This window comes from Poecilia latipinna, unplaced genomic scaffold (genome assembly GCF_001443285.1).
Source record: "Poecilia latipinna isolate Pla-1442-1.1 unplaced genomic scaffold, P_latipinna-1.0 Scaffold253, whole genome shotgun sequence".
NCBI classification, from domain to species: domain Eukaryota; kingdom Metazoa; phylum Chordata; class Actinopteri; order Cyprinodontiformes; family Poeciliidae; genus Poecilia; species Poecilia latipinna.
In genome coordinates, this window is record NW_015112869.1 from 148,724 (window position 1) to 172,093 (window position 23,370).

The following is a 23,370-nucleotide window of genomic DNA, read 5'->3' on the forward strand; positions in this document are numbered from 1 at the left end:
CACCCCCCCCACCCCCCCACCCCCCCCACACCCCCCCCCCCCCCCCCCCCGACCCTAAATTCCTGTGCAGCTTCCCGTGAGATGGGTTAAATATGCCGATGGGGATGCCGGGCAGCAGGCGGTATTTGTGTTTTACTTGAAAGATTTGAGGAGACGCTCACACTGTGGCAGCCTGTCACCCCAGGGGTGTGAAACAAAGCAAGTCCTCTTTTATCTTTGAGGTGTAGCTCTCTGCACCTTCATCCTTCATTCTCCTCCCCCATCGATTCTTGTTCTGTTTACTATACAAACACAGCAAAAAAAACACAACCCAACCAGACCCGCTACGCCTGCATTCATCTCCTCGAGCCGTGTAAGACTGACTCCGTTTGGCCCTCCCAGCGGTGCCACATCGCTGACCCGCGCCTCCGCCCCGAAAAGCCCAGGCCCCGTGTGTCTCTCGTATGACGCCATTGTGGTTCCTCAGGAATTCTGGCCGTTATGTCACTTGGAACAATGTTGAAGGGAGAGACCAGAGCGCAGCCAGTGCTGCAGCTCGTTTGCGTGCGTGCACGCTTCAAGGCAATAAGCTCGCACGGCGGCCTACGTGATTGAATACTCCGTGTGTGTGTTTGTGTGTTTGCATGACTATTCGGAGACGTTATTAATTTTTCATGGTTGGGGTTTTCTACATTTTTTTTTTTTTTTTTTTACAGCAGACTGTGTCTGACAGCAGAACCAGGTACTGTATCCCAGCTGACTTCAGTAAGAGCTGCTAATGACTTTACCAGCAGCATCTCTTCTCCTGTGTGTCTTTTCTTTGCTTTATAAAGTCTCTGCTCGCAAGACGCCTAGGTGGGCATGAACGAGACGGTCAGAGTTGGAGTTCATCTGTGAGCCGGACACAGCTACTCCTCATTTTTTTATTTTATTTTTTATGTTTTTGAGTCTGAATTCCTCCCGTCAAAGAGGATGCTTTGAAGGGCCTCACATCTTTCATGAAACCACAACATATCAAAGACATTCCAAGATAGGCTGAGGGGTCACATGAAGGTATAGAGTCTGCAATATTTGCTTAAAACAAATGTTTTTTCTCAAAAAAAAAAAAAGTCATGGTTCAGCCACAAATTTTTGTTGGCATTTTATGCATGAAAGGTAGTTCTACAAATTACTATTTTTGAGTAGCTGAAAACAAATATTTTTTTCTACATCATAATTATGCGCTACTTTTTGTGGGCATATCATATAAAATCTATGAAAATGCATTAAAATCTGGACGTAACATGACAAAAGTATGAATACTTTTGCAGGGTGCTGTTATTGTACTGCAGCCGTTCTTTGTGGCCAGGTTTATTCTGACGTTTTTACTCAGATCTTGAAGAAATGATTTTGCTGCACGGCACAGAGCTTTGGGTTCTTTGGTGCGAGGCAGAAACACATCATGAGCATTTAAAGAGAAAGCTCAGGATGCTGATAATGGAAGAAAAGCTAAGCAGTGATCAGAAAGTAACTTATGGCTCTTTATCCCGCCTGGCCAGTTGCCATCAGCATAACTTCAGAGAAATCCTATTTACTTTATCATATCAGCTGTAGCCTTCTCTTTTCTCTTTGTTTCACTTGCGGCTCTCTCCATTTCCTTTCTCCGATCACATTCTTGTTCATCTATATTGAAATACATATGGAATACAAGCCCTGCTATTCATTTAAGGATCCATATAAACTTTAAACATTCTTTTTCCCCTGAAGCTAATATGAATTATTCTTTGTCTTGTTGGCTCAGCTTTTGCCGACGCATTTTATTTATTGTCGTAATATCATTGTGCAAGCAGTGAAATAACGTCTGGAAAAAAGGATTTGCAGTTCACTTGGCCTGGCTTGTGTTTTGGCAACATCTGTGAACATCTTCGCTGTTGCTCCACGATGTCTTCACTCCATACTAACTCCTAATTATGATGAAATGTGTTTGGTTATCTCTTTAATTCCTCCTCACTCGCTTTTTATCTCCATGCTTTTCTCTTTGCTTTAGGTCTCTTGATGTTTACGTCAATAATAAGGTGAAGGATTGAACCTACTTCCTATACCAAACACGCTCTTTCAGCTGGGAATTGGTTCCAGTTGAACAATGTTCCTTTCTTTTCTTTGTTTAAAGCAAATAAAACGTATTATCCGATATCTGCTTTGATTGGTCGTTTCTGCTCATTATATCCTCGTTGATTTGCTGTTTAAACCCGTCAGTGTTGAGAGTTTGGGGCCTCCAGACTGCTGCACGCAAACAAAAACAGACTTCCCTCTTTATCTTCACTCTTTCGTCACAGAAATGAGGTGATGTTGAGATAACTAACTTTTCCAGAACGCTTTCGCCCCACTCCATTTATCTCGGTTTGCATTTTTTCCCCCTTCAAGACAAACAATATTTCATCCATCTTGAGCCTGTGTGGCAGCTGATTTTGCTCATGGATCCTCAAGTCGGAGAGCGATATTAAATTGTTTCCTGCATGTTCTGAACAAGAGGAAATTAGTCATTTAGTAAACTGGCTGCCTGCGTACCTTCCAGACAGGAAAATCGGCTCTGAATTTTTGTTTAACTTGCTATACGAATGGTAGATGTACCTCGCAAAGACAGCCATGCGGCACTCCTACTGCCTCAGGTTACACTGTATTTATTGGCATAAAGCCTGTAACAACCGACATTTCAGTTTTTCCCCGAACAAATTGATTAATATACGTGCAATTCAAACTGTTTGTGTGGAAATCTGACTCACTGCAGGTGTCTGGTTGGAGGCAAAGTCGGTGTTGACTGTGAACTTTTGGACTCGATTTTCATGTGTGCCTCCACAAAGTTTTTAGAGCATTGGCCAGATGGTGGAGATGCTGATGGCATGAAAACATTGAAGCATTTTCCTAATGCAGCTGTTTAAATATAACTGATATGAGATTCTCGAGGTGTGATATTAGGACAAAATGGATCAATTTCAAAGTATTTGGACAAAAATTATTTTCTTTAAAGGGAATAAGCTGAAGTGTTTTCTGCTGCAGCCAAAATAATGTAATATCTACTATTTTTCTGTTATGATTTTGAATTTTGTTGTAGTAGTTAACTGTGCTGCACAAAATATACCTTTTTGCAGTTATGTAGAGAGCGGCACATTAAGCCAGAGTTTTTAGTTTAGTGGTGAACTAGCCTGAACTCCGATGCTTTACAGTCATGTCGTCCATATATTGTCAATTGTTGTTTCCATTCTCTTGTGAGTGGAAATATTTCCAAACAATCAAATGAGTCTTTCTCTGTGACAAAAGATACATGTTGAAGCCTTATTTCAGCCAGTTGTTCTGCAGTGCTCAGCAACAGGTAGGGAAGGGGCAGTGCTGCATTACCCCTAAACTGACAGAAATTAATGTAGGCATAAAAAAAAAGTATAAAAGATGTTTTAGCTAGTTGGCTCCAACTGTCCTAAATGTGTAGTGATGAAAAATATTCTGTACATAAGACTGAAAAATAAATGTCACTGTCGGTGGATTGTGTTGGAAACTCTTGAAACTCTTGAACTTGGTATTTTACTCTTATCAACCAAGTGTGAAACACGCAGGCGTTTTGTCTGCCAAAGTCATATCTGCATTGCGTTAGACTTTGGGCTCCTGGTGTTGAGATCTCCTGCAAAGATTTACCAGTCTGCAGCCTGACTGACTGCTGCTGGAGGGAACCATAAACTTGTATAACAATATATTTGGATTTTTATAGTAGAGTCAAAATCCGGTGCTTCCACGCTGCCCCCTATCTGGTCCTCAGACTTTCTTACAGTGAAGCCAGAAACAAGAAAAAAAACAAAACAAACAACAATCCTGAAAGATTCATTGTTTCTCGGAAAAAAGCAATAAAAGAAGAGATCTTGTCTGCAAGAGCAAAAGGAGAAGACTGTAATCCACAACGACTTGGCTTTAAGGTAACCAACGTGGATACGAGTCAACTTTTGTGTGTCTGCACAGCAGGATGCAAACTTCCTTCCAGTCAAACATCCATTGCATGATGTCACTAGGCAGCGTTTCTGCTCACAGAGACGCATTAACAACATTATTAGTCACGCAACGTTTTATGTTCTCGCCAAAAGGCTTGGTAATGGTTCCACAAGAGGAAGCGCGTTCGACTCCGAAAGGTCAAATCGGTTCGAAGCTTCAAAGAGGAACCCGCTCGGCATGAGTAGGCGATGCCTTAAAAAACAACTGACATTAGAAAAACAATTAATGGGTGGAAATCAACAACAACACCACCGCACGCTGAGGAATAATAAAAAGAAGGAAAACTCATAAAAGGGAAGCTGAAACAAAACCGCAAAGCTTCCCAGAGATTAAATCCTGCCTCTCAATACATCTTAATGTTTTCTTTTTTGTTAGATTTTTTTTTTTTTTCCTAAATGTTTTTCCAACCGTTTGTCTCCTTCAAAGAAGCTTGTTTTGCTTTCTAGGCAAAGAGACCTCATCCCTCTCTACGCCGTATAAGTGAAGAGTAAAGGGAAAAAAAAAAAAAAAAGCCCCTCCGGCCCCCCACGGGGTGGGCTCATCTGTTTTGCTTCTTGTGTAGAGAGATGCTAAACATGTGGGCTGATGTTGGGGTCAGAGGTCTCTATGTGGGATTTGGCGTGTAGACCCACCCTTCCTCTCCTTTACCCACCCACTCAAACACTTCACACACCCTCCAATCAATTGGCCTTTGTGGGAAGCGGGGGTCCCCCTCTTTCTCGTCATGCACAGCATTCACAGCCACGGGAAAAAATATGTTTTGCGGGGAGCTTTATGGGATTCTGGTGGCCGAGGTTCACATAAGGCCGACTTTTTCTCTCCTTCTAGGACTCTAAGCCACAGAGATCTGTGACCGACCTCTAATACTTGGGCTTTGTGAAGTTTTGACTTTGATATATATTTTTTTTAAATGCAGTTTAGATCTCTCTTAAGTTGTCTGTTTGCAGCAATAATTTTTCTTCAAATGTACAGTCTTTTAGCATTTTGTATCAGTGAGTAACACAATTAGCATTGTTAGCTTGGCTAACTATGAGCGGCGGTCCCTGTGTGTAACCCCAATACAAGGCAGACATTTCACTCTTCTTACTCTTAATATACTGAGGATTGATGTTAAAAGTTCAAACGTACTAAAAAAAAAAAAAAAAAAAAGAAAAAGATCAATACGTTTGTCGTTCAGTTTCCGTAATTTTTACCAAAGTCAGCTTGAGGTCAGTTCATTCCTTCGCCTGTTCTACGAAGTGTTTCCTGGGCGGGAACGACGTTACGCCCTGCAGCAGAATAACCTTTTGGACAGAAAACGCACCAAGCTGTTGGGTTTTTCCAAGCGTGAAATGGCAAAACTGCGAAATTACCAGGAAGCTGTTTTGTAGCAGCTGGCACGCTTCAGGAGAAAATAGTTTTTTTTAAATTTGCTTCCTAGTTACTGGAAACGGCTAACTCTGTCCTCTTCCTACGATTTCCACAAAAGCGCAACATGGTTGGGAAAAAAATAGAAATTTTTACAAGTTCATCTCACTTGTCGCATGTATGGGCTGATTCTGCTAAAAACCAACTGGGTTTTTGGTACCTCTGACATTTCTCTTCCATTACAGTATAAAATCTCTCCACTACAATAACACTTAATCTATTCTCATCTACCAAATCCCAACAATTTTTTATTTTTATTTTTTTGCCTCGTTTTCCCTCCCAAGCCCTTGTCTCGTGTGTATTGTGTTGCCTGGGGTGACGGGTGGCTTGCCTCTTGAACTGCTTTGAGGATGCTTGGATTTGACCAAATATTTCAGCCTCCAAAAAGATCTGGAGGGGAGTCAGGAGAGAGCGGAGAGCCGGGAAGAGAGAGCATACGGCGTTCCGTTTTGGCTCTTAAACTTTTTGTTTCGGGAGATGACTCGCTGTCTCTCGGCCGGTATTCATTTCTCCTCTGAGTCGCACCTCACCCTTGCGCCTCTTGCGCCACACATGCCTCCTATTAGCTGGATCAGCACGGAGGAGCTCGTAAATTTGCAGTCTAAGCTCTGTGCTCCCCCCTGCCCAGCCCCTCGGCTGAGTTACGTGCCTCCTGTGTTTACCCCGACAACCCCCTGGCTGACCTCCCGCTCCCTGTTGTGACCCGTCTGTTCGGCTGTGTCCAGAACCTCATTAAGGGGGATTCAGAGTGAGCTTCGTCATGCGGCTGCAGAGTTTGCGCTGCAACCTTAAAAAATAAATAAATAAATAAATAAATAAATAAATACATAAAAAATGAAATAGTTTTAGTAGCTCCTCTTGTTTGGAGTCTGTTAGCTTCAGGCGCTATAAGGAGTCCAGAGCGGTGGTCTGCGGCTGGATCTGACCTCATGTGGTCAGCGGGCCAGGATTAGTGGTTTCAGTCCAATCTGTGGCTGCATTCAACGCATACTATTGCTTTCTGCCTCCTGTGGGAGCGTGCAGGCTCAGCGTCAGCAGTGAAATACGATTACCTGCATGCCTGTCGTCCAAAGACCACAGCTGGCTGTTGCAGACTGGATGAGCCATCGGTCAGGCGTTGCACTACAACAGAACATCCTACCTGACTGCCGTTTATAGGGGAAGTTTCCAAAGCGTTACACAGAAGCGACATCAAGCAGAGGTGGAAGGTTAAGACAATAGTTGATGTTTGGTTGGATACTAATGACCCGTTGAAAGCCACGCTGCCTCCTTCCTCCTCAAGGTCCCGATGAACGCCGGGGCCAAGCTCTCTGGCGCTTCAGCACGGAATGTCCTGGCCATGCCTACGACCTCCTCTTTATCTTTTTCTTCTCTGCTTCAGCCCGAGTTATTGGAGTTACTGATATTGGGATTTATTGCTGCGAAGGAAAACCAAGGAAGCTTATGAAATATTTTCTCGGGCCTCTTCCTGCTGGCCACCGTGCGTCGCTTGTCGTCGGGTCTGGGGCTCGCAGATGATGTCTCCAACCATCGCAGCAGGAAGTCGGTGGGAACATTTGAAGATTCACCCTTGCGAGTGAGTGTTTCCACAAATGTGTTTCCACATTTGTAAGATGTGGAAACACCAGATTGATGTAGTTGGTCTTCAAAGCTTTTTCTGAGAAGCCAGAGTTTGCGATTGAAGTGTCTTTCATCCATGGGGTGTGAATTGCTGTGTCCTTGTGCTTCCGATGTGCCAGATTTTGGAAGCTGCAGTACGTATCTGTATGTCTGACTGGACGGGACCTTCACTATGCAAACTATCCTCTCTTAGAGTCAGACCTCTGCTGCATTACAACCTTCCAAAAACCATAACGAAAAACAATCCCTGCTGCAAGTGATCTGATCTTTCCATCTGATCATATCAGCATCATTTGCGAGAGTTTCTGGAATGCATTGCTCTTGCCGTTCCCTCCCTTTCTTTCCAGACTTATCCATAAAAGGGTTTTTAACTTTTTTTGAAATCTCCTCCAGTATCCTCAGTGTTGCACATCTTTGCTTACAGAATACTACAGACTCTAGTGGAAAGGAGAAGCAGTACTGCTAAATATCTGTCTGCAGCTGCAGCCTCCAGTCACAAGACCTCTGCACACATACACACACACGCATACACACACTCATTCACACTCAATTCCCACAACAAACTTCTGCAACTTTTACCTGCTTTGACACCAGTCGTGGGGTCGGTGCTGGTTTTCTCCGGTTATAGTTTAGCCTGCCTGTCGTGTTGAGGTTTCATTGAGTTGCGCTGCTCAGGAATCATCTTTTTTTTTTTTTCGTGTCTTTGTCCTTGTGGTTTGAGCCGCTCCCCCCCCCTCACTCGCCCCTTCCGTCCCGTGCGTTAGCAGCAAGCCGCCAGCCTTTTAGCGCAGGCCTTGCTTCCTCAAAGCTTCGGCTGTCCCGGGGCTCAGGCTGGGGGCATGGTTCAAAAGCCAGCCTCTTCATCGGACTGAGCTCCAACCGCTGATGCCTTGAGCTTTTCACAAAGGATGAGGGGGGGATGTCGGAGAGGGAGGGCTGTGAGGGGTTTGCTTGTGTTTTCTCTCTCTCTCTTTCTCTCTCTCTCTCTCTCTCCCTTCCTCGGTTTATTTTTTTTTACGAGTTGTTCGGCCTCCCTCTGATGTCACTGAGGAAAAGAAACCCATAAAGCAGAATCAAAGAGGTGCTTCATTAAACTTTGCTTCTTTAGCAATGTCAGTCGGGCTTCTCTTGTTATGCAAGTGACTTGAAATGATTAAAACACTGCAGGCCTGTCAGGCTGTTGGCCGAGTTTTGAGCAGCAGGAACGAGTCACGTTTGGTCTTGGATGCGGGATTCGTACAGGTGCCTGAAATCCCTGGAAAAGGCTGGAATTTCAATGAGGTGTTCTGGAAGTTTTAGAAAGTTATTAGTTTCTGCTTCAAGTCCTTGAAAGTGATTGATATTCAAAATGTACAGTTTGGTAATAAAGTGCAATCTGGCGTTTGATAACAAGCCTAAATTTGGAAAACATTACTTTCAGATGAAACCAGATATTTTCATACACCTAATAAAAAGAGACTTTTTCTCACGGTCTTTTTTTTTTTTTTTTGTTTTCAGTTACAAAATTCAAAATTATTTCTATTTATGAAATGCCAGGACATTTAACATTTGTTTTTTTAGATTTCATTTTATTTTTGCTTGCTTTTTATTATTTTTAAACATATTTTTAGTAGTAAAGTCACTCTAGCAAAATTTGTTTGCTTTGTTTCAATGTAATGAATGCTTATCATTTGCAATGGCTCAATGGTGTCTTATGTGTGTGGATTGTATTTTATATATTAAACAGCATTATTGAATTTTCTTTAAATCAGTGTGTTGTTCTTGGACCAATCAGGTCCCAACATTTCAAAACATAAAATTATATTTTATTTTAACTTGTTCCTGCTGTTGAATACCATCACAAGACATTAAGCCAAAATGAAATCTGTCACGCCTTCAGAATTAAGTTTCTTTTTTTATTTACGTTCATGTTGACAATGAAAAGCATACAAGGCTTTACATATGCGAAGATGGCTACTGTGCACTTCGCTCCTCTCAGAAGTGAAGGAAAACTTGACAACAGTACGAAGTAGAGGGAATGAAAAATTTAAAGAAAGGTACATAAGGAAAATGAAGTCAAATGCATTTTTAGTTCAAGCCTGTAGAAAACAAGTTTAATGTTTTTTGCATTTGAATGACAGCAATGTAGTTAATATAATTTGGCCTATTATAGGCCGTAATGTTTCAAATCCATTTTGGAAAACTCCGATTATATTTAATCAGCAGCATATTGTCATCCACCCACCCATCCATCCTCCAGAACGCCCACATCCATGGTGTAAATAATGAATTGAAATAGTCTTTCTTTTCATCCAAAACGTGGTGCTGGAAAAGTTTGAAAACGTACCTTGAAATTGCATTTACACTTTTACAAGTGTACGACCCCCGAGCGTGTCGTCCTCTTGTTTCGTAGCCGTCTTCTGTAGCAACCACAGGGCCTGCTTGTTATGCCGCCGGGGTCGTCTTCGGGCGCCTTCCTGTCGAGAACAGCTGGACGCAAGCGGCCAGATAAAACTGATTTGTGGCGCTGTGCCGGCAGAACGCTCGCTCCAGGTGTTGCCTGAGACTTGTTGACAGCTTGTTTTGTTTTTATCACCTCTGTCATGTTCCTAGGAAAAGGAATAGTGGATTTATCCTCTTTTAAACGGCAAACTCAGACACACAGAGGAGGACGGAGGGGGGAAGGAGTTTGTGCTTAACCGCCTCACTTCTCTGACCTTTATTGATCCTCTTGGCTTCGGCGCATGTGAACGCGCATAACAACCATCCTAACCACAGGTTCCCTGAACACGAGTGTACGCTGTGCTGCTGTTCCAGCCAGCTGCTGCTCACAGAAAGCAGCTATAGCAGCTAAGCCTCCGGGATCCTTTCCCTCCTCCCCTGTCCGTCTCTCACATTCCCGGCTTGAGCCTCCAAATTCCTGTAAACTGATTCTCACTTTCCCTCCCTTTTCTTTATCCGAGTTTATTTAACACGGTTCTGTTCTGCTTTCAGCTTTGACCGATGAACATGAACGTGTTGTAAAAGTATTCACACCTCTGTAGCTTAAAATCTTTGATTTATTTTTGGAGGGGGATTTTATGTCACAGACCAACACAGACTAAGTACATCATCATCATTTCATTCACGGTTTATGCTTCACAAAATGGTTTACAAATAGAAATCTATAAAGTGAAGCATGCGTTTGTATTTAGCTCCCATGTGTGTACATTTTGACTCATTCTTCTTCATAAACCACCTCAATCTCGGACTGCATCGGCAGTGTCTGTGAACATCAGTAGGTTTTGTCAAATGTTCTCAATTGCATTTCGTCCTGGTCTTTGACTGGGCCATTGTGACGTATGAATGTTTTGTTCCCCTGTAGCTCTGGATGCGTCTTCAGGTTTGTTGTCCTGCTGAAATTGTTTCCAATAACAATATTTGTTGCGATAGACGACCGATCAATGTCAATAGATGATACGTCTGATAAAATGTTCAATAATTCCACTGATGCAAAGCCGCTCGGCATTCTGGGGCATGCAGGCAGAGGACAGACTTTAGCCGCTCTAAACTCTCACAGAAACCTGATTAAGGTTGGTAGCATCAGCTAACTCGCTCGCTCTTTAGTTGCCTGGCAACAACCTGTTGAGTAAGAGGCGCAGAGGCAGTTTAAGGTTTCGCCATCGTGCCTCATAACTGCTTAAAAATAAAAACAACGGCGTGGAGTGAAACTAGATATGAGGTATTTCAGATATTTAAAAAAAAAATCAATAATTATCTCGGTAATAAACGCTGACGTCGCGATTTTCAGCCTTGTTGTCCAAGCCTAGGTTGTTGCAACTTTTACACACGGACTCCTTATGATGTTCTTGCGGCTATTCCTCTTACAAAATTAAAGGTGTGAATAGAAAAATCTGATGCACAAGGAAACTTTTTTTTTCTTCCACTTAACACTTGTGCACATCTTTGTTTTGGTTTCTGGTCCTGGACTTCGGCCATTAGCTTGTCCAAGCATCTGAGAGCAGCTCTGTTCTCGGGGAGGATAAGCAGCTGAAGGTTTTCTTCTCTCATCTGCTAAGTGATGAACTTTGCACATCTGCGTTCAATCTCTGGCCTGGCGTGTGAAAGAGCCATTGAGCAAGACAAGAGAGTAAGAAAAACGACCCCATCAGACTGCTCCTGAAATGTGCTCATTGTTCACAGGTCTCCCAGCGCGGCGGGAAGTGGCTCCTGTGTTTGTCCCCTAAAGTTATCATTTATGCGATAAACCTTTAACTTGTGCTCTAAGTGACTGCCAAAAAAACAAGATCTGTCATCGTCTGCTTATACTGGAGTGACGCTTGTTCAAAAAGCCTGTTTTGTTTGTGGTCATCCAACACATGTCGACTCAAATAGTGTGAAGACGCCTGCTGGTTTTACACCAAACGCACCTGAATGAGTGGACCTAGAGATGTTGTGTTACGTCGTCCCGTCGGGCCGTACCCAGGCGTGTTCACCGTTGATCTCCCAATAAAACATCTCTTCTTCTTCTTCCTCCTCCTCCTTCCAGGGATGTACCTGTCCGACCTGACCTACATCGACTCGGCCTACCCGTCCACAGGCAGCATATTGGAGAACGAGCAGAGGTCCAACCTGATGAACAACATCTTCCGAATCATATCGGACCTGCAGAGATCCTGCACCTATGGTGAGACGCGCTCACAAGATCGCAGAAGTAGTTTTCATCGATGCTCGTGGCAATATTTCAGCCATGTTCAAAAAGTTTTAAGCGTTCAAAAGAAGATTAACTGGAATTCACAGGAATTAGAACGGATTTGTTTGGAAATAAACGGCGATAAACTTGGAATTTAAGAGGATTTATTGTGGCAGCTTGTGCTCAGGGAAGATCTGTTTCACAAGAATCTTGAATTTTCTTCAAGATTCTGACAAATCTTGCAAGCAGGATTTTCTGTATTTACCCTTGAATATTAGATGCTTTTCCTAAACGAGACGCTCGTATCGCACTGCTGACTGCGGAGATATTTAGGCCACAAATGCATTCACTATAACTGCAGCTCAGAGTTCAACACTTGTTCTAAACACACATTTTGGTTCATGAACTACATGCATTAATTAAATTTTGCAGATTTTATAAGATTCATATTTTTTACATATAATAATAATAATCAAACATTTTATTTATAAGGTGCTTTTCAAGACACTCGGACGCTGTAATAAAGACTAAAAACAACAATAGTAACAACAGATACTGATGTTGAACTTATTAACCAAGGACAAAACACAAATGTTTTAATATGATCCAGTGTCTTTAAATAAATTAATTCTCATGGAAAGCCTCCAAAGTTGAATACTTTCAAAATTCTCTTTAAATGTAAGTACCTACGGACATTAAATGTTCAATCCTTCTGCAGCCCAACTGGGTATACTGGGAGTGTAAGCTACTTGATTAGACACGAGCCGCCCTGTTTGCTGCCCCCTACTGGACGCCCAGTGATGAGCCAGAATATCCAGCTGTCGGATCAACTGAGGAATATTTTGCTCGTATTTTCTAATACATGACTATAGATAAAAACACATAGATATCTCATGTCATTTAACAGCTATTGGCAGTTTTAAATTAATATGATTTAGAGAAAATTAAAACACCTTTTTGTCTATTAAAGTGGACATTATGCATTTTTTATTTGAAAATTCAAAACACCAAGGATTAAAAAAAAATAAAGAATGGGGTAAAAAGATGAGGAACAAGAATCGCAGCCTCTTTGCTTCATTTCCTGTTCCCCAAGAGGGAAGACTGTGCCGGTATCGCTTATATTTCAGCCAGTTTTTTATTCCACAAAGTCCCATAGGATGAATAGCGTCAATATTAAAACAAACACTGGCATAGTACAACTTTTGAGCTATTCCTCTATGAGAAATAAAGAAGAAAAGAAGAATAAATCATTGTTTTAAATCAGTATTTTTGGATTAAAAGAGGAAGTAGTCTGGAAATTGTAGCTTTTTGGGTGAGTGTGTGGATTTTGACGTTTTTCTGATTGCTTTGTTGTAAATTGAATTAATTCACTCATGTTTCTGCTCTGGCGCATGAATGCGTCTCCTCTCTCAGATATCCCAGTGTTGCCTCACATCCAGAAGTATTTGAACTCCGTCAGGTACATCGAGGAGCTGCAGAAGTTTGTGGAGGATGAAAATTACAAGTAAGAAACAGATGATGAATGTGTTAAAGGGCTCAGTCACTCACTTATTAAGCACCAAAAAAATATGTAATTAAAACTGCAACTTTCTAAAAGATTTGTTGAGATATAGCGATGTCATGTGTGCATCATGTGTGGAAATCTCCATGAGTCAAAAAATGAATTATTGACCTAAATTTAGTCACAGCTACAAACATTTAACAGTTTAAAACAACTGGACTGTGACAATAAAGACCCCAAATATATTTGCATAGTCAGTAAAGATAAGAAAAAAAAACAAAAAAACACTGAATTAGTAAAGTTCTTCTCAGAGGGACATCTCAGGGGTTTTCACGTCTCCATAAGAGCTGCTTGTATTTTTAAGCAAGCCGCACATCACATGTTGGTAACTGTAATATGTAAAGAGGAATGAAAAAGTTCTAATGAACTGATATTTGTCGTTTTCTGCCTCATCATTAAAATGCAGCTTCTAATATCTTTACATTTATGCCGTTTCAAGGAACCGTTCATGTAGAATCAAGAACAGTTTTGCAGTGAAAATACTCCTAAACACATTCTACTACGCTTGTATGCGACATATTCATTGAAAGTCGTATTTGAAAAGGAGTTGCCACGAACAGCCCAGAGCACCATCTCAGACACGGTGGTGGCAGTATCATGCTTTTCTCCCCCGAAAAAGTTTTTATGCACATTTTAATTGTTATGCTGGTTATTTAACTGAAGCAACTTTCTTCCACTGAGGCACCGAAATACTTCACAGTGCTAATCTGATTTGGTTTCTTGCTCTCTGTTGTTGCAATGACAATCACTACTCGCCTCACTTTTAACTTAAAGGAAGCGACTAATTTCACGGTTTCCGCCCAGGTTGTCTCAGAAGATCGAGCCAGGCACCAGCACCCCTCGAGCCAACGCCTCCAAAGAGGATCTGGTTGGTAAGTCAGAGTTTTTGGATCTCTCTTCTGCTTTTGTAATTGTCTATTTTTTTGTGTGTTTTTTTTTTTTTTGTTTTTTTTTTGTTTGTTTTTTCTAACAGGTCAGGAAGCGTCGTCCTCCCCTCTCTGCGGTCGTAAGGGGTCCGTAGCGGCCGACGTCCCCGCCACTCCTCCGTCCCCCAGGAACCTGCTGCCCTACGGACACAGGAAGTGCCACAGCCTGGGTTACAAGTCAGTCTGACTTTTGTCGTCACTCATCGATTCTTTCATCCATTTATTCATTCACATATTTATGTTATTCATTCATTTATTTATTAATTTCCCCCCCCCCCCCCCATGCTTCCCCCCTCAATCATGGCTTTAAGTCAGCTAGAAAGCGAGAAGCGAAGGTTTTTTTGGGGTTTTTTTTTTCTCCTTCTATCCTACAGCAGTGCTGGCAGCTCCCTTTATGTCCCTCCTCTCTGCTGTGTTGTGTCTCCTCAGTTTTATCCATAAGATGAACACAGTAGAGTTTAAAAGCGCCACATTTCCCAACGCTGGCTCCCGTCATCTGCTGGATGACAGTGTGTTGGAGAGCCACAGTCCCAGCAGGGGACAGGCAGAGAGCTCAACTCTGTCCAGTGGCATTTCGCTCGGTGAGACAGAAGCCTCCGCAACGTCGATGAGAAAAGCCATAGCGGTAGCCAGGTTGCATCACGGTGACATTCACCTTATGGTTTCTGTCCCTGGTACAGGGAGCAGTGAGGGCTCCGAGCTCAGTGAAGAGATGTCTTGGCCAGCTTTTGAGAGGTAATGCATCCCATTTCTGCAGGTTACCGTGCAGATCATAAAAAACACTTTCATCGTTGTGATCACATGTCTGTTTTTTATTTATTTTTTATTTTTTAAAGAAAGCCTGTGCAAATAAACTGCAATAAATCTTCCCAGCGTTTGCTTTCAGGCCGTCACGCCTCACCCCGCTACTCCTGCTCTCAAAACCGAGCGACGATATGCAGACGCTACTGCTCCTCCGGCAGCCTAAAAATGCATTTCTGTGCTTCGATAAATCCTTTTACTAATGCCCCTGTGTGTGTGTCCGCGTGCGTGTGAAGCGTACGGAGCCACACTGACCTGATCAGGAATAATAATTTTTTTTTTTTTAAATCCACAAGCCTGAAGAATCATCCTAACCTCTTTTTCCCAAAGCACCATTGTTTTTCTTTTGTTTTGAAAGTACCTCACATCCATCTTTAAGTCCTATAACTAACTGACCGCTCCTCATTCAGAGCTAACCTGTTGCAGTTTGAACGGGAAAAAAATAAATAAATAAAATAAAACCCACACACAGATTAACAGTGACCCGTGCCCCATATCCTATCCTGTCCTATCTTATCCAATTTCTGAACAGGACTCGGTTCTATCACTCTCTGGGCCCAGTGACCCGTGTGGCCCGCATCCCGTACAGAGGAGTCCTGAGGCCCAGCAGGTACACCCACCTCGACCAGAACCAACTTCCATCTGATCCAAAAAGCTCTCTCAGCCTTTTAGTTTTTTTGTTTGTTTTTTGTTTCCTGCACGCTTCATTTGCTGCCAGGCTGCTGCGTGCTGGTTTTTAGCCGGTGTAGAGTCGGGGCGTAATCTGGGGGTTTGGGGTGATAGTGCTGTCCGCGTGTTGGTGGGACACAGAGAAGAGGCTCTCTATGGGACTGCAGGTTCCTGTCTTTCTGCTGCTGCTGTTCTGTATTCCAACTGCGGCTTTTCTTCGATTTTCTTGCATGTCTGTCACTCACACACACATGGTTGGGGGGTTAAAATGGAGGCGTGGGCCTCCGATAGCTTTGAACAGACAGGATGACTAGAGCTGCAGCTTAAAGTAGAAGTGGGCGATGTGATAAAGTTATCAAAACATTTTATCTGCCAAATCTGGCCTGATTACAGCAGCAGAGAAATTAACAAGAAAACTGCTGTAAAACATAGAATATGATACAATTTGCAGATGTGATCTAATGAATCTTTTTCTCCCTTTATATTGACAACAACTTGGAAATAAATGGCAGTAAACGTTTGATTTTATACTGTGAAAAATATTTTCTTTCTTACAGATTTTTCAGATTTTCCTTCTTTTAGTGACGTCAAACCAGTTTTAATGTCAAAGTAAATACAATATAATCATATCTTACTAGCAGGTGGGCATTTATCGTATTGTTGATCAATTATCACAGAAGGTTTTTGATTTTGTTGAAAAATAAAAAATTTTCAACAACTCTGTCCAGTGGCAGAGCTGGAAATGTTTTTTTATATTTATTTAATATTTATTTATTTTATATATATATATATATATATATATATATATATATATATATATATATATATATATAAAACTGACATCAGAGATGTTGTTTTTGCTATTCTCTCCACTGTTTTTTTTTCTTTGCCTCCTTAATAACTTAAATCATAATTTGAAAACTGCGTTTTGTCATTTTTGTCTGATATTAACATCTGTTTGATTGAAACATTTCAGTTTGACAAAAAAGCAAAAACTAAATAAATCTGTCAAGGGTTGAATACTTCTTTTTTTTTTTTTTTTACAGCACAGTGTTGGACCCTGTGTGAGGCAAATCTGTTCATTGCAACTTAAAGCAGCTTTCGGCTTTGGATTCATAAAACCGGCTTTAAACAGTTGGAATGAGATTTACCTCAGTGGTGTTGTTTACCTTTTTGATTAAACTGCAGGCTTTGAGTTTGGCTCTGCAGCCTGAGGCTGACTGCTTTTTCAGTTTGAGTCGTGGTTGATAGAAGTTGACAAAATTGCACAAATTGGATGAAAATCTTTTTTTTTTTTTTTTTTTTAAATGTTCTTTCACCTGTAAGCTCTTTTAAATATTTGGGGGGCGGGGGGGGGTTCTTGGAAAATTGAGAGAAAACCATGATAGTGAATTTGCGGGAAATTGATGGCATTAATATTTCTGTCACATCGCCCACTTCTAGGTTGAAGAATTATGTTTAAATTATCTGGTAATAAATTACTTTAAAGCTTTTGAAGGGGGGAGAAAAACATCTTGTGCATCAGTTCTGATCTTCCTAGTATTGTACAGCTTGGAGCCATAATGAATCCCTGCAGACATGCTGCACTCATGTTAATGGACACAAAGTAGATCCTGATTGCTGATGGAGAAACGAAGAGAATCAGTGAAGACATTCCTACGGAAGCAGAAACCGGCCGTCACTGCTGTTATTTTTTATGTGCTTTTCTTGAAATCTCATTAATGGAAAATAACATATTTTCCATGTTGAAAGAAAATTAATTTTTTTATGGTAAGATGTTTGACTGGAGATGAATGTTTATTAGTCCAAAAAAAAAACGATAAAACATTGATCCTTCCCTTCTGTTCATCTCAGTGATTTGGTGTCGACATGTTTGCTCTTCCGCAGAGCGTTATGTGGCTACAAATACAGACTAGCCGTGACGGGGCATTTAATTACCACCACTAAACTACATCATTCGTACTAAATTGGCTATAAAAGATTCATCTCGTGTTGCCGTCAGAAAACTTCACTGCGGTCTTGCTCAAAAAGCGAAAACTATCAAATGATAGAACAAACTTCACTGCAGACAGCTTTAAAATTTATAGCAGAATTCCTCTGGCTGTCAAAGCTTTGACTGAAATCTCCAATTCAGCAATCAAAAACACACATCTGTCTATACAAATTAATCCTGAGAATTACAGAAATCCAATTATGCTTAAAACTTATGTTTAAGATTTAAAAATATGGATGCACAAAATTCAATAATTTGACCACATCAGTATGCTGTCCTGTGATGATATTCCAAAGTAATCAAACCTCACATTGTTAAATTTTGGACATTTTTAGCTGGACTACCTTGAAGTTGTCTGTTGGCAATAAGAAAATAACGTTTTTAAAGCAAGTTTGTTATGAGTTATGTAGTTAACGATTAGTCCTTAAATGCACCGTCACAGCTATCTGCAGGTGTTGCCACAGAGAGGCTGGTTTCTTACTCTGTCTGGGAAAATATGAAAAAAATCTGGAATCTAGCTAGCTAACTAGATAGATAGCTAGCAAGATAGATGGATCTGACCGTCTGTCTAGCTAGCTAGTCATCTAGCTACCTTGCTAGCTAGCTCGCGCTCTGTCTGTATGGATCTGTCCAAAAATTCACAGTGAACTTCACAGTTTTGTTTTACAATGAATAATAAAGGACTGGGAACCCTGGAAGCTATGACATAAGCTGTAGGAACCCTGGAAAGCTCTGGAGAGCAAACAAGGGTTAACGAATTAAACTGAATTAAAGACGAACCTCATCGAATGTTTTTCCATCGTGTGCTTAGAATCTGTCAATATGACATAACAAAACTCGTTACAGTAACAATAATGTTATAAAGTGGCCACAGCTGCTTTCTGCTTCCATATATTTCTCTTGTAGGGTGAATATTTAAGCTCGTGGTTCTGGACGTGGTTCTCTATATCTGTCAGCCTTCTTCACTGAGTTTCCTGCTCTGATCCTCCAGACAGACACAACCTGCACACCACCTTACCCACGTCTTTTCCTGCCTCCGCAAACGGTAGCGTTAAGATTTACATCTGTGAAATATCAGTTCTGTCAAAGGCGGACAGAAAAATGTTCCATAAAAACGTTACAGTTCCGTAGAGACTGGATTAGAGGTAGCTGTGCAGATTGTTTCTGCTTTTACTGCTGGTCTCTCTCCGGTTTTATTCTGGTTCGTTGTTCTGCATGGCGATGCATGGGACTCTGGTTATACAGCGTGTGATGTCTGTCTCTGTTCTGTTGCAGCTCGGCTGAGTCGGAGGAACTTGCCGTTCACCTTTACCCCGGAGCCGTCACCGTCCAAGGGGTGCTGAAGCGGAAGACCGTGCTCAAAGAGGGCAAGAAACCAACCGTGAGAACATGCTCTATACGGTCATTTAAATCAGGAGCATGCAGTGTGCATCCATGTGCTCTTTATATTTAAAAACTTGATACAGAAACACCTGGGTAGTAAAAGCTAGATGTGTAGAACGGGTGCAGAAAGAATATGATCTGCTGAATACCTCTGCTCCCTGTGCAACACTATGAAATTAGATCAGGTGTTTTTCTGGTTTTGCATGTCTGTTACACTTAAATGTATCAGATCATCAAACAGATTTTAATGCATGACGGAGATAACCTGAGTAAAAGCAAAAAGCATCAGATTATGACTGTAAAGGGATAAATCTGTCTAAATCAGCCTGGCACTATTGGAAAATATATAAACCTCCATAACTTTTTTTATTTTATTTTTTATTTAATTTTTTTGCTCCAGTTCCACCTGCGATATCCAGGCCTGATTATTGGCAGGCCTGCTGGGGGGAAAAAATTACTTGAACAGGACTAATCTGACAAAACAAAGTAGGAAAAGATATCTAAAGCAGCACAAATAAATTTAAGAGCAGAGAATAAACAGAGTAATTTATATGGCTTCAGTGATTGACCAGATTACAAAATTACTCAGAGAATCGTGGTGTTGGTAGCAGATTTCAGGGACTGTTTTCTACTTCTGCTCTTGGACGAGTGGTAATCAATAATCAGTGAAGTTGTACATTCTCCTGTTTAGCAGAAGATCTTACAGGAGAAAGTCTATCAGTTTGTGACATTAAGCACACGTAGACCTGATCCAGCAGAACAACGATCCATGTACCAAAAATAAGTTATGCGAGAAGCTTGGTTAAAGCCTGGACTTGTTATGATAAAACGATTAACTTTGACATCTTGTTTTCCTGGCAAACTCTTCAATATGGCTGAAGAGCGAGCCAACCTTTCCCCACAACCATGTTAAAGGCTAATATGGAGAATAACGTTCTCCATATTACTGCAATGGCACCTGTTGTTAATTTACATTTTCACATACTCATTAGTTATCACATTTAAATGGCAGATATTATGTTTAGTAGCACGTAGGATCAGGTTGGTTTGGATTTCTTTGTTTCTCCCTTTGTAAGTGAAATCCTCATCTGAAAACTGTTTCATGTTCACTCCAGTGATCTTTAGCCGAGAAACATTTAAGTCACAGAAATGATTCCTATTTAAAACTTTATCTGGAAGAAAGACATGTACTTAAAATTCTCATGCATTGAAAATGTATGAAATTATTTTGCAAAAATCTCCTTTTAATCATTCAACTAATAATTTTTGGGTTCCTTTTCTTTTTACATACATTTACGTACATTTCTGAGCATATGTATTTTTTTGATTTAATTTTTTTTTTTAAATGAAGCTACTTATTCACTGTTGGGTTCATCTTAATATGTGTCTGTGCGTCCAGGTGGCATCTTGGACCAAATACTGGGTGGCGCTTTGTGGAACTCAGCTTTACTACTACCCTGCCAAGTCCCTGAAGGCCACAGAGAGGAAGCATGTAAGTCGTACCGAGTCCTTCAGTTGCGTTTTTGAGAGCGCTGCTCGAGGTCATTTCAGTTGTTTTGGCAGACGAGGGCAACAAACAGCACAGAGCCTCGTTCTCCATATGAGCTGCAGTTGTGCGAAGAATGCTCCAAAGGCGCCTGTGTATTTTATAAGGAGTGAACACATGATGATCATTACCTGTGCACCTCTAAAAACAGCTTAATTACCCGATGAACTCAGAGAAAAACATTTTTGCTTGTTCTTGCTAACAGAAAACAAAGGCAAAAAGCTACATCCTTTTTTCTTTCTCTCTTTCTTCCTTTGTTTCTTTCTTTCTTCCTTTTTAAGCTGTTTAACAAGATGTTGCGTGATGCACCGGATCGTTCTGCTCGGTAGTTTGAAAGAAGGAAAGATTCAGTAAAACCGAGAGGTGGGAGAAGGAAACAGCCGAGTGGACAAGATGTCCAGAGGCTTCGTGGGAAGTGACCGGTCGTAGTTTGCACGCAGAAGATGATAGGAGCTGTGTCAAAGTGGCTTCACGCAAAGCTTTTGTCAGTAATTCTTCCGCTCCAGTTTGAGCTTTTAGAGCAGTGGTTCTTAAACTGGATTCGATCGAACCCCAAGGTTTCGATGAGTCGGTCTCAAGGGTTCGGCGGAGCCTCTGCCGCGGAGGTAAAGACACGTGTAAAGTCGTGATGACGCGCCAACGCTTTGCCATCACTTGCTGCAGAGGATCACGTTACATTGCTGAGCCAAGGAGTTCCACTCTCAGTATGGATTTGAACTTGTGTCTTTAATTACTTCAACAAAGCTCACAGTTTTTACCAAATTCTGTAGCTTTCGGTGTACAGTGATCCCTCGCTATAACGCGGTTCACCTTTCGTGGTCTCGCTGCTTCGCGGATTTTTTTGTGCAGTTTTTTTCCACAGTGCATTGTGCTCTGCGTCCTGATTGGCTCAACAGTCTCCGAGATCCTTCTCTCCCTGTGTGCCAATAACGTTACGGTATTTAAATATAAGTAATACAGCTTGGCCATTCAGTTGATGAAAGCTGAAATCTTTTAATTCCTGCTGGAAAAATCTGTGGCCAGAATCAGCGCAAAACCGACTGGAGGCTCGGTTGACGAGATCCATCGCTCTGCCGTAGATACAGCTGTGAATTTCGCTGGGCAGGTTGGAGGAGACGCTTTAATGACACGACTCCAGATCACATTAAGGCCGGATTGATGAACAGGTTTTGTTCTTTGGTTTCAATGTAGAGTATTTAATTATGCTGAATAATAATTGTAAAAACTAAAGGCAACTACTTCGCGGATTTCACTTATCGTGGGTTATTTTCGGAACGTGACCCCCACGAAAATCACTGGACTTCTAAATCTGCTCCTCAATCACATCTTTTCGGGGTTGCTACTGCCTCTAGTGGCGTGGGGGTGGTAACACAACTAATATAATTACATTACTAAATCAGAATACCGCAAAGTTTTTATTATTTATTATTAATTTTTCATTCTCTTAAGAATGTAGAGCTAATTAAATTATCTAAATAAGACCTGAAAGTGGTTCCAGTTTCTCTCGATGGCCAACCTGTTGAAACTGTGGCAAATTTGGGTTGTTCCTGGACAGTCAGCTCAACTTTGCTGAAAACACTGAAAAGTTTGAAGAACTTTTCTCAGAGACTCTACCTTTTAAGAAGACTTAGTGATCATGGGGTGACCCAACTAGATACTAGTTGGGTCAGTCACCCAACCCTATGTCTTGAATTTGGAGGGAAAAAAAATCATATTTTATTTATCACTACAGAAGGGTTCAGTGAATGCGCATATGAAACTGGTGGGTTCGTTACCTCAAAAAAGGTTAAGAACCACTGTTTTAGAGGCTTCCTCTGTTAATAAGTGATTTTTAGGAAAGTACAGAAATGACGGAGAGCATACAGGGAATAAAACTACCTGCATCTCATTTGCTATGGTTGAATAGTTTAGCAGGAGTCCTCACAAACTGTGTATCCCAATAATCTGTACGGTAAATCATTCTCCTACATGCATCCAACTTCTGTTTAGTATTTTCTCTATGGGGAACCTTTAAAAACCTGATATGACTTTAAAAACCTTTAAAATCATATTTGACAAACAGAAGTGTTTTCACTTAAAGCACATAATGTTAAATGTGATAATTACATAGTGTTTGGTCCTAATATTAAGATATTTACCCTAAAATAACTAGAACCTACAGAGAATGCAAACACTAGTCATGCAGTTTCCTCTTGTTTTCCTGATGCAGTCGTAGTTCCATGTTTTTATTCTCATCCGGAGGTGATTTTATGGAGGGTGTCGGCTTCTGATCTCCTGCTGCATGTAACACATTTCGACACATTGTGCAAAAGCTAACCGAGTCCATTTTATTTGTCCTCCTGCCAGTTTAAGTCCACATCCAGCAAGAGTGTGTGCGTGGTGGGTCTGATGGCCATGATGGCCGACGATCCGGAACATCCTGACGTCTTCTTGCTGACCGACTCTGAGCACGGTGAGACTGAAAAATACGACCTGAGCTACTTTGATGTTTCAGTTGTGGCCAGCTGTGGCTGAAGATGGTTTGTTTTCACCTACAGTGCCTTGTGTTGTCGTCCGCTTTCTGGATTTGCTTCCCTTAAAGCAAAATGAGACACACTAATCTACAACATGGTTACATTACTTTTTAAAAAATAACTTTCCCAGTCTGTCAGGTGCATGTAAAAAGTATTCATCCCCTTTGGATGTTTTACCCTTTTAAAAATAATTATAATTAACAAAATTAGGCTGCTTTTTTTTTTTTTTTTTTTTTTTTAAAAAAAAAATTTTAAAAAGCAAAAAAGATTTTTTTAAAAAATTCAAAAAAAAAATAAATGTTCTTTT

The 23,370-nt window shown here is 41.2% G+C and overlaps 2 protein-coding genes across 7 annotated transcripts in view; one reads left to right on the top strand and one right to left on the bottom strand.

Annotated features, from left to right (window-relative positions):
• Positions 1-8,069, bottom strand: part of angptl1a (angiopoietin-like 1a) — an 18,684-nt gene extending 10,615 nt beyond the window's left edge. Inside the window, exon 1 of the mRNA XM_015032900.1 lies at positions 7,600-8,069. The gene's annotated coding sequence lies outside the window, so the exon portion shown is untranslated. The remainder of the gene's footprint in view (positions 1-7,599) is intronic.
• ralgps2 (Ral GEF with PH domain and SH3 binding motif 2) overlaps positions 1-23,370 on the top strand; it is a 101,767-nt gene that overhangs the window by 74,511 nt on the left and 3,886 nt on the right. For 3 of the 6 annotated variants that reach the window (XM_015032894.1, XM_015032896.1, XM_015032895.1), the window contains exons 10-19: positions 11,528-11,665; positions 13,085-13,175; positions 14,037-14,104; positions 14,206-14,335; positions 14,588-14,739; positions 14,839-14,893; positions 15,492-15,569; positions 18,897-19,002; positions 20,404-20,496; positions 22,897-23,002. In XM_015032894.1, the coding sequence (XP_014888380.1) occupies positions 11,528-11,665; positions 13,085-13,175; positions 14,037-14,104; positions 14,206-14,335; positions 14,588-14,739; positions 14,839-14,893; positions 15,492-15,569; positions 18,897-19,002; positions 20,404-20,496; positions 22,897-23,002 (1,017 nt within the window). The remainder of the gene's footprint in view (positions 1-11,527; positions 11,666-13,084; positions 13,176-14,036; positions 14,105-14,205; positions 14,336-14,587; positions 14,740-14,838; positions 14,894-15,491; positions 15,570-18,896; positions 19,003-20,403; positions 20,497-22,896; positions 23,003-23,370) is intronic. The other 3 variants (XM_015032897.1, XM_015032898.1, XM_015032899.1) reach the window with 3 other exon arrangements.